Source organism: Gouania willdenowi, chromosome 13, assembly GCF_900634775.1.
Source record: "Gouania willdenowi chromosome 13, fGouWil2.1, whole genome shotgun sequence".
NCBI lineage: Eukaryota > Metazoa > Chordata > Actinopteri > Blenniiformes > Gobiesocidae > Gouania > Gouania willdenowi.
In genome coordinates, this window is record NC_041056.1 from 39692320 (window position 1) to 39703553 (window position 11234).

Genomic DNA, 11234 nt, shown 5'->3' on the forward strand with positions numbered 1-11234 from the left:
GGTCTGTGCTCCTGCTTACCCAATAACATAGAGGTCTGGGCTCTTTGGGGAGTCCAGGTGGAGAAGGGAGGTCACATCGTTTGGAGGATCAGCCGTGGCTACATTCCATGTCACCATGTGTAACCTAAGGGTCCAGAACAAAAAAAAACAAGCTGTTGGGTGCAGGACCATATGCTTTAAAACGATAAGAATCTTCCAGTAAGTTCATGTCTCCTTTTTAAGAAATAAATGTTAAGGTTTGGTTTATGCAGACAAGGTATTTCATGGCCATGCCCAGAAAGAACTGAAAGGGACACATGGAAGCTATCAGAAGATGCTTTGATGCTTTCCTTATGAGATCCTTGTAGGATACATCAAAGCAATCACCTCTGAGGAAGACTGGCAGTCAACAGTTGAAACACGTCAGGAGATAAACATTTCCTGACAAACCTTGTCTGAATAAACAACATATGTTATGGTATCATTTATTCAGACAACTTTTTTTAGGAAATGTACTTTGATCTCCTGATAGCAATGGGTACCTTTCACATTTTTAACTGATACTCGGTACCTGTGAATCGGTACCAATTTTCTGTACTTTTGTGTGGTAATAAATGACAAATAATAAAATCTAATCTAATTTACCATATTTATTTCTCATAATAATAATGATTATATTAACAAATATCTCAAACCAACATCTAAAGGCTGAAACTTACTTGGGCATACCCCGCGCACATAACGGACTCTGCGTGAACTGTCCGCTCTCCTCAGAGCTTACATACTAGGGCGCACTGCCACGTAGTAGTTCCATTAAAATCCTACATGTCCCATGATTCTTAGCGCTTATCTGAAGTCTTTGTATTCCTGGAACGTGTTTTAAAGGTATTGCTACTGTCTTAGCTCATCTGCCAGTCTCTCCTCTAAACTGGTGTTCATCGCTCCTGCTCTGTTTTACCAGGCGGTAAAATACAGGACGGTGTTACATTTAATTAAGGTTGATACAGTGCCGAGCAGTGTTTTGTGTGACACCAACTACCAACGCACGGTCGTAAAATCTGAGCTTTGCATTTAATTGGCCTGACGGATTCCGCTTCGCGGGTGTCCGCCTGAGTATGGTTGAGCCTTAAAGCTGCAATTTGTAGAATTGTGAGGGGCTCCACACTCCCCCTCCCCTCCTGAATGAAACTTACTGGTCCTGTTATTGCTTGCGCAAATGTGCACAAATATGGAGCGCTTAACAACTTTTTTCTTAATAGAAACTAGTAACAAATGTAGGGACTTTATCTTGTGTTATTGGTGAGTTTTCTAATGAAAATACAATTCACTCGCTGCTGTGAGAACAGTAAGAGGCTCACAGCCACAGCTGCTCCTCACACACTGATCAGAGCAGACACACCCCACATCCACACTGCAGATGAATGAATCTGTTTTCTCCAACTTAGTGATGTTTCTCTTAGGTTTACAAGCTATTTATCCCGTCTGTTATCACTCTCTCTGACTCGCTATGTGGGGCAGACTGCGCACGGACTGAAAGCGGATCGCGAGCAGTCCCCCACATACCGAGTCAGAGGGACCTCCAGAGTCTGTTCCAACTGAACACGTTTGTGCCTTTATTCTGTGGCTTCTCCACCTCGGTCTTCTTTTTTCCTCTTGCTTTGCCACATAACCGCTGTTCCAAAAGCCGCGATGGAGGCTTCTGCTGGAATATAATGCCATGGGACTTTCCCTACTCTCAGATCGTAAACGCGCATAGACCTTTAACGAGCAGCTAGAGCAGCCAATAGTAATGCTTAAAACAGATCATGGGATCGGCCTGTTGGTAGAATTCCAGCGTCACGCTCCTGGATTCCTAAAGCTCATTTACAGAACCAGGAGAAGAAGCAAATATTCACTGTCCACTCAGAACACTTTGGATTACAATATGCTCAAAGGTAATTATGGATTTTTGACGAAATAACACACAAAAAAATTATATACTGCAGCTATAACTGTTTGTATTGTGGCAACATTTGTTTCACAAATTTCTTCATCATAAAACCCATAAACTACAATTTGTTTTTAATAATGCACAAATTGGTGCTATTGCTAGTGACAGATCGTAGTTGGTTTTTTTCCCTGTTTATCCTAAAAACCATGTGTGCCGAGGAGCCCGTTTTGCCTGTGCTCATAAGGACACATCAAAGTGATCAACAGACACCACATTTCCTGAAAAAAGTTAACTGAATAAATGAAACCTTAACATATTATAGGAATCCTCTTCTACCAACCAACAAACCAACTGCATCACAAGACAGATTACAAACTTCACTCTAAAAGGCCTTCTTCAAGTTCTGTTCATAACGGAGTTCTAGGCATGGCTGTAGCGCCTTAAGCTAACTCATCACTGACAGTTTACACATAACGTAAATCAGTCTTCCTTCTCCAGTTCTCTCAGAACTAAACGGTGACAGTTCTCATGGAAAATTTCTCAGGCCAAAAGTCAGAAGTGACTATTGTTTCTTAGTAATACAGCAGAATGCTGAACCCTAGGGGGAAGACATTAAAAAACATAGAGAGACTTTGTTTCTGTTGAGGAAAAGAAGAAAAATAAACATCTGGGCTTCATGGTTCTCCACCTAAAGCTGTCCTTTTTGGGTCTAGTAGCCGTCCTGCCACAAATGAAGAAGGCGTTTTCAAGGGTCTTGACCATCTTATCATGCAGCTCATGGGTGGGGTCCAGGTCCTCCACGCAGGTCATCAGCTGGTGGAGGCGATGACGCAGGGCTAGTCTGGACCCAGTGGACTGGGTGGCATCACTGGAAATGCTATCTGTGCGACCACGCCATTGCGTGCCAAAAAGCTCACCGATTTCATCCATCCCCACTCAGATCAAAAAATAAAACCAACCGTGTGTGTTGAAGGAGGGAAAGAGTTTAAAAAGTAAAAGCTCCCAGTTGAGGAGTGGTCGTCCTTCTTTCTCCAGACCAAAAACCAAAGTGAAGTGAGCAATGCCTGGCTGTGGTTATGGCTACTTAGTTTGTATAAAAGTGCTCTTTGTTCCACAATAATGTTCTTTCACTCCTTGTATAAAACATTTCAACATTAGGCCAATTAAAAATGTGGAAACCATGCGTTGTATTAAAAAAGGCCTATTTTCCTTCACAAGCTGCTGAGCAACAAAGGGTTCTTTCTCATTGTTTTGCTTAAATCCGAATGAAATGTGTATTGTTGAGCAACCTAATCCACCTACTAGAATGTGGACTGATCTGTTGACTGGGAGGAAAACATGACACAGGGTTTTATTCCTGGAGCAAAAATCAGCCCCAAATGAGTCAAACAATTGGGCTTCGAAAACAGCCTTTATGCTGCTTACTTTCAGTTCTTTCAAATACCAAAGGATGAAATATTCTTGTATGTAAAGAAATTACTTTGTCTACAAGCTCAACAATGAAGCCATCTCTGGAAATTACTAACAATGATTAAATAAGTTTCAATAATACCATGGAGAGCATGAATTAATTTTAAGCCGTCGGTAAATAAAGGAGTAAAAAGGATCAAACATGAAGTGAAAATGCTAAAAACAAAAAGTATTCTCTCTTCACCATAAACTTAAATATGCACTTGGAATTTAAAGAAATCATTTGATAGAATAAATCACGTAAATTTACTGAATAAACTACAGAATTATGGAATAGGAGGAATGGCTGGGACTTGTCAGGAACAAACACAGTATGTAAAAATAGGTGATCATATAGCGGATGAACTTGGTATTGCTTGTGGTCTCCCCCAAGGGTCAGTATTGGGTCCCCAACTGTTTCATTTTTATATTAATGATTTATTCAATGTAATTAAATGACGAAAAATAATTTTGTTTGCCGATGACACAAATATATTCTACAGTAGTAATAATTATAATGAACTTATAAGTACATTAAATGGAGAACTTAAAGGTATAGAGGAAGATTTTCCCGAAGATTAGAAAAGAAAAGCCCTCTCCACTTTTGGAAAAAATGCACATGCGCAACACTCCCAAGAGGGAGCACCTATTAAACGTGTGCGAGAGAGCGTGTACGAGCCTAGTTTTCTTCATGCACAGCTTTGTTTACAAGTTGGTGTCGGCATCGCTCATACAAGCTTACTTTCCAAAAAAATATTTGCACTTTTCCCACAATGTCACACTTCGCCATCGGTAAGTGAAAAGTGTGCATGCGCAGCAAGTGAAAATTAGCTAGGGACGAGCACGTACGATGGCCTTACGTAAACATATCACCAGAATGATTGACAATTTGGAGGACCAATAGTCTTGATTATCCACCTGGAATTTGACGCCAAAATAGCATCCTCCACAATACCTTTAACAAAATAAAAAAATTGAATGGATCATAATAAATTAATTGTAACCCAGAAATACAAATAAAAATAGAAAATATCCAATGAGAAAATGAAAATAAACTGACATAGAAAGCCCACATCAGACATAAAAAGTAACATTTCAAAAATAATCTCAATGATGAACAAAGCTAAACATTTTCTGGACCATGATGCTCTCTGAATGTTATATTGTTCCTTAGTACTTCCTTATCTCACCTATTGTATTGAAGTGTGGGGAAATGATTATCAAATTTTCATACATCAATTATTGCTATTACAAAAACGAGCAATAAGAATTATACGTAAGACTGAATATTCAGCACACAATATTAATCTCTTTATTCAATCTAAGTTACTGAAAATCCATGACCATGTGGTATTTCACTCCGTCCAAAAAGTAATCATAACGATTTACTCCTCGGACTGGGCAATGAATAAAGTGCATTTATAAATTGTTCCTTCTTTTTAATTGTTAAAATCAAAATTTCAGTAAGCAGTGCCCCCACATGATTGGAGTTCATCTACATTTCACTGTAAGTTCAGCTAAATGATAAAGGTGGAAAATAAATATTGTTTTACAATACAAATTTTTTTTGTGACAATATTAAAATGACTATTTCTTCCCAGAATATATATATACATATTTAAAGCATTTTACTATGTCTCCATATGTGGTACATGTAGTGTACAGTATAAATGATACATAATGGACACGACACACTGTTGTATCACTGAAGTGCGATGGCTTTCTGAATGGCTATGAAATCGTGCAAATATCTTTGCAAATGGATGTACACATATTTTGTTTATTGATGAAACAGTAAACCAGTGGTTCCCAAACTTTTTCGGGTCACGACCCCATTCTTTATTTTATTTTTTTTTTCACCTTGTCTGCACATGCTGTTGAAGGTTAACACTACAAGAAATGCAATCTTTTAACAGCAATGCATATTTTATTATTGCAATTAAATAAATGAATTTATTTCATTGCATAATTGTGACCATCACCAGCCCTCCCTAGGGAAGGGTAAATACTTTATTAAAGGGAGGATGTAAAAAAGAGAGGGCAGTGTTACACCAGGGTGAGGGGGGTGGGGGGGGGGAGTTAACAGGGAGGAGGGATACAAGATAGGAAAACGAATGGGTGGGGAGTAGTCAATAAGTTTCAAGTGATGCGATGTGAAATTGTGGTTGTGTATATTGTGCTTATTGTTGTGTTATCAAGCCAGTCTGGTGACCAGTGTGCGGCTTAGGAATAATGGTGGTGGCTGTGAGCAGAGGAGGAAGTGAGTGGAAATTCCATAAAACAGGTATTTGGGAACAACGTGTCTATGGTTGAGCCCAGTATGAGTGTTATCCCACAGCCCAAGGCCGGTGCGTCCATGACAAATGTGATTCCAAGAACCGCTACTGCAAAACCCATGAGCCGCCCCCGGGCCCGAAGAAGCAGTCGGGCCAGTAGAAAGAGCGGGAAATCTAGGGGCCCCCAGCGACCACCCCACGGCCAAGCAGCCCCCCGAACGCCCCCAAGATCCCAAGCCGAGAGGCAGCCACGACCCCATTTTTATAATACAAATTGGATTTATATTTGAGAAAGTGAGAGTATTGAGACAATACATTTGTTTGAAAATGTGTAGTGTTTAAATTTGAAAAAAGAATAATCATAATATTATAAGATCATTTAAGGTCGCTGAGCTTTCTGCCTCTTCTTTTACTGTATGTCTATTTCTGTGATGTGTTTTTTTTTCAATTGTGCATAATAGATAAAATAATTATACAAATTAAAAAATACAATATTAATCAATTATTTTATTTTGTTAATACTAGACATTTCAGGCGACCCCAAGGTTGAAAACCCTGCATTAAACACATCTTAGATTATATACAGACTAGTTCATTTCTACTACAAAGATAATAAATATTTAATTAGAAAGTAAAACATTTTAAGAGTAGATTATTCCAATAGAATTCAGGGTAGGGCTGCACAATTAGGGCCAAAATGACAATCACGATTATTTTAGATCAATATTGTCACAATAATATATCATGTTAAGAAAAAAATCTGTTTTTATTGCAGTGCAATATGAAAAAATTAAGCTTTAAATAAGAATTATACTAAACATTTTTTTTTTTTTTTAAATCAACCCAATAATTTAAAATAACAAAATAAAAACATTACTACAGAGTTAAATGTACATTGTGCCGACGATCAAATTTATTTAATCGTTTCAACCAAAATCGTGATTACAATCAAAATTCGAAAAAAATTGGGTTTAATAGACGTGAGAATTATGAGGGCATCCTTGAAAAAAATGAAACCTCTGTCTTGGGCAGCTGTGGCTACAGTGTAGCTTACCACCAACTGTATGACTGATGTGGGTGACTGGTGTGAATGAATAATGGTTTGTACGCGCTTTGAGTCTCCACGAAAAGAGCGCTACATAAATCCAAACCATAATTATTATTAATATTAATCTTAAATGCTTCCTGGATTTAAAAAGTGTGAGAACCCCTGCTTTGGATAAACGTGATCCTTCTTTTCCAGCACTTTTTCACCTCCCATGAATTTTGTGCCCTTCCTTGTCAGGTGAACTATTAGAACACAAAAAGGCAGAATCCCTCCCAATAGGGTCTGGACTGAAAGCTGCCCTCCTTATGGGGTTCTGGCAGCTCTGGGTTGGCCGTCTTGTGACAGGGTCTAGTAGCAGGCCAGAGTATCCAAGAAGGCCTGGATAGAGATAGGTTATGAATTTTAAAAAAGATGGAGGGAAGGAGGAGGAGGACAGAAAAACGAAAGAAAAAAAAAGGTGGAACAGGGAGAAGAGGAGGTCTGGGGGGAGTTTGCCCTGTACCCCTCTTGAGTCCTCCAAGTGCCTGCTCAGTTGGGCCCCTCTTTCTCTCTTATTGATATTTAATAATTACACCTTTCATGGTTGTTATTTATCTGTATCTGCTTTTTTTTTTTTTTTTCTCCGTCGTCAATTATTTGACCCTAACCCTTATTTTTCTTCTTTGAATTTTATTTTATTTCTTATTCCAATTCAGTTATTAATTTTTATTATTTCTTCTTCTACCTCCCCTTCACTTACACGCACGCAATATACATATTTATATTACAATTTCAGCATCTCACACTGTTGTCTTTGTCATTGTCTTGTACAAATGTTGCAAAATAAAATAAATAAAGATGGCTAAACATAAGACATAAACGTGCAGATTTTCTGAAAAACAAACAAACAGATAAAAAAATAAAAGAGTCAAACCTGAACTTATGTCCCTCATCGCGTCCCTTTTTCAGCTCAACTTCTGATGGCTGCTCCTCTTCCTCCTCCATCACACACACACACACTTCTGAAAGGATTCATCACAATACACACAGTAAATAAATAACACAACAAACATCCATTCACAACACACACACACACACACACACACACACACACACACACACACACACACACACACACACACACACACACACACACACACACACACACACACACACTTCTGAAAGGATTCATCACAATAAACACAGTAAATAAATAACACAACAAACATCCATTCACAACACACAGACACACACACACAGACACAGACACAGACACAGACACACACACACACACACAATATAAAACTTCATCAAGCTACAGAGAAGCTAACCTGTTTATCTCAGTGAACGCGCGCTGTAGCTGCTTCTTCTTCTTCTGTGTAGTTTTACGGCAGTTGGCAACCAAGGCAAGGAGCATTACCGCCCACTATTAACTCCTAAAACCTGTTCATTAACCCCGTTTGCACGAGAATGTAACACACGATTCCATCTTGCAAATTTGACGTCATTTGGAGCCAGAGTCTGCGCAGTGGGATCCGGTGGGAGGAGCCCTGGTAACACGGCCCGCCCGTTTAGCGTACTGCCCTGTTGTCTTACGCTATAGCCCAGCTACGCCAAAAAAACATAAATATCTTTCCGCTGAAATATCTACCAACGTCTTGTTCAGATCACAAAGGTTAGTACAAAACCACGATAGATTTCAACTCAAATATCTAGTTAAATGGCGTCTCTGCTTTCCTTCATGACGTAACTGCTATTCACAAAGAGAGCTACGCAAGATCTGCAGCTGTCAATCATCGTCATATTGGACGTAATATCAGAATCAGAATCATCTTTATTCGCCAAGTGTATGTTGTACACACGAGGAATTTGACTCGGTCAACTGTGCTCTCTCCAATAGTGAAAACATTCAATAATAAACAATCAACTAGAAAAGATGATAATAAGTATAAATATAAACAGTAGTTAGACTAGAATGTGCAAACTCAATAAAATAACAAGATAATAATAATAATAATAATAATAATAATAATAATAATAATAATAATAATAATAATAATATAAAAAATAAATAAATAAATAAAAATTAAAATAAATAAATAAAAAAAAATTAAGGTAAAAAGAAGGACAATAGTAGAAAAGAAAGATAATAATAAAATATAATAATAATAAAAGGAAAATAGGAAAATATCCCGTTTTTCAACCTCAAATAACTTATTTAAAACAAACGTCACCGGAAAACGAGCACGTCAACACAATGTAGGGTGATACTAACTAATGATCACAGCAGAGTTTAGATTTTTTTTTTAAAAAATCATGTGACGAGTATTTTAACTTTTGAACAGTTTTTTTTTCATTGAGGAGGCGGGTTTTTTAACCTATACTGCAGCCAGTCAGCAGGGGGAGCTCTAAAACTAAAAGCTTCATCTACCCAGGAGTTTGTCCCGTGCATTCTTTTTACAGTCTATGGTTTACCTACTGACACGATGTAAACAAACAGCCTCAGCTTACCGTCGAACATTTAGTAAAACAGTCCATACTTTAATGAAGAGTCAGAAGTTACTGTACACTACCTGTTGTGTTTACGTAGTATCACTTTACTGGTGTTTTTTCTTCTTGTTTTGGAGGTTTACAGTGTGTAAAGCTGTGTGTGACGTCTTACAGTAGCTGCTCATGACGCCCCGCCCATTTCAGCAAAGCTGTTTCTGCGCTTCAAAATAAAAGCACTCGTCTTCAAAAACATGCATTGCACAGTACCGTTTATTCTCATTGTTTACACACAAATACTGGTTCTTAAGAGACAGGAAATGCTCAAATAGCTAACCAGTGAAACATACTGTACACACATGCTGATGTCTGTGATTTCATTTTTAGTGAAGTCCCTATACAGATGCATACAACAAACACCTTCACTGAATCCAGATAACTCTTGAGTAAGTTTGGAGACCAGAGATTGTAATTCCACACCACAACAATTCCTCAGAATATAGAGAGCTTTTCTGCTCAAAATCCAATCCCTCCAAGTACCGTGAGACGCACCCTGTCTATCACTGGAAGAAATTGTCATGTAAATTAACAGTAAATTACAGGCAGCAGTGTCTCTATAAATGTGTTTACCTACCGTTATTTTACTGTAAAATTTATTAATTTTCATTACTGTTATAATACTGTGATTGATGTTTTCAGTCGGCCTTTAAAGGGGACATATAATGGTTTTAAATCCTTCCTTTTTACATATAAATCATACAGTTATGGTCAATATAAAGCGGAACTGCAATGCTTGGGTCTGAATTCCTCATTATTATAGCTCCACCCCTTTTCTACCCCTTTTCTGATGTGCTTCTGAGAGCAACTCGTTTTGGTGCTGTCTCTTTAAATGCAAATAAGACACTTCATACCCCGCCCCCTCTCGGTTCAACGTCACCCTGCTCGGCCATTTTTGTAGTTTGATAGAAGAGATACGGCTATGTAGCGGCGCATAAACTTTTTATTCAGAGGTTATTTACAAAATGAAATGACTAATGAAAACTTTAGACTTAAATTAAATCATGTAGGCTATATCATCAAGGATCTAAAACGAGCGCACAGCGCTAACATATGAAGACGGTGCAACTGCTAATGCTAACAAAACAATGACAGGGACGTCTTATCACACTTTTTAGCGTTATTTACAGCTTACCGAAGTGCTCTGTTCATCGTCTCCAAAGATAGAAGGAATTGAACCCTCAATCAGACAAAGTCTTTCGGCAAATCCTTCTTTATACTGGTGGAGGTTGATGAAGCAGTCATCCTTGAAGTGCTTCGCGCACACAAAAATGATCTTACCCACAGATGTGGGTACATTTCCGTGAAAAATAAAACTCAACCAGGCACTTTGAAAAGGTTCTGATGCTGGGAGACAGTGTAATGAAGTACACCTGAACTACAAAATAAAAGCGAGAAATAAAAATGGCCGATTGCTCGAAGTGTTGGACCTGGACTTGATGTACTAATTTGGCAGTTCCGCTGCAAATACTGTGATGTAATAGTTCAAAAAACGTAATAGAGAATAGAAAAATCGAAACAGATTGAAAAATATGAGCAAAACAGAATATAAAGATATCTACGGAGCACCTGAAGAGACTAATTTGATTTTTTCTGTACTTTTAAGCACTCTAAATATACAACAAAATGCATTTAAGGGCTAAAAAAGTGGATTTAGTATGATATGTCCCCTTTAAGAGTATTTTTTTTTCCGGTTTCATTCAAATGAACTTTCTAATCAAATGTCCACAGGGGAAGACCAGTCTAGGATCATGCAGGAGCTCCTGGAATGTCCGCAGTAGTTTTCTTATAAAATGATCTTCCTCCATTGTATTTCAGGCTGAGTGGGAGGTACTTGAACTCACCGACCACCAGTGAGCGCTGGAGAACGTAGAGGAGGACCTGGTGAACAGGGAGCTCGTCTTTGAGGGGATGTTTAACAAGGAGCTCCCGAGTGGCATTTTCTGTTCATGGTCTGATCATTTTATTCCCTTGAAGCCTTTTAGTTCTTGTTGTTTTAAAAACTAGTCTCATTTAAACAGGGTTGACT

General features: G+C 38.2%; 1 protein-coding gene across 5 annotated transcripts in view; it reads right to left on the reverse strand.

The window, feature by feature from the left end:
* LOC114474715 (inositol polyphosphate 5-phosphatase K-like) overlaps nt 1-9351 on the reverse strand; it is a 28725-nt gene extending 19374 nt beyond the window's left edge. For 3 of the 5 annotated variants that reach the window (XM_028465191.1, XM_028465190.1, XM_028465188.1), the window contains exons 1-3: nt 9235-9351; nt 7596-7683; nt 20-124 (exon numbers count right to left, since the gene is read on the reverse strand). In XM_028465191.1, coding sequence (XP_028320992.1) covers nt 20-124; nt 7596-7666 — 176 coding nt within the window. In that variant the 5' untranslated portion in view covers nt 7667-7683; nt 9235-9351. Of the gene's footprint in view, nt 1-19; nt 125-7595; nt 7684-7992; nt 8224-9234 lie in introns of those variants that run through there. The other 2 variants (XM_028465189.1, XM_028465193.1) reach the window with 2 other exon arrangements.
* Between the last annotated feature and the right edge of the window lie 1883 nt (nt 9352-11234).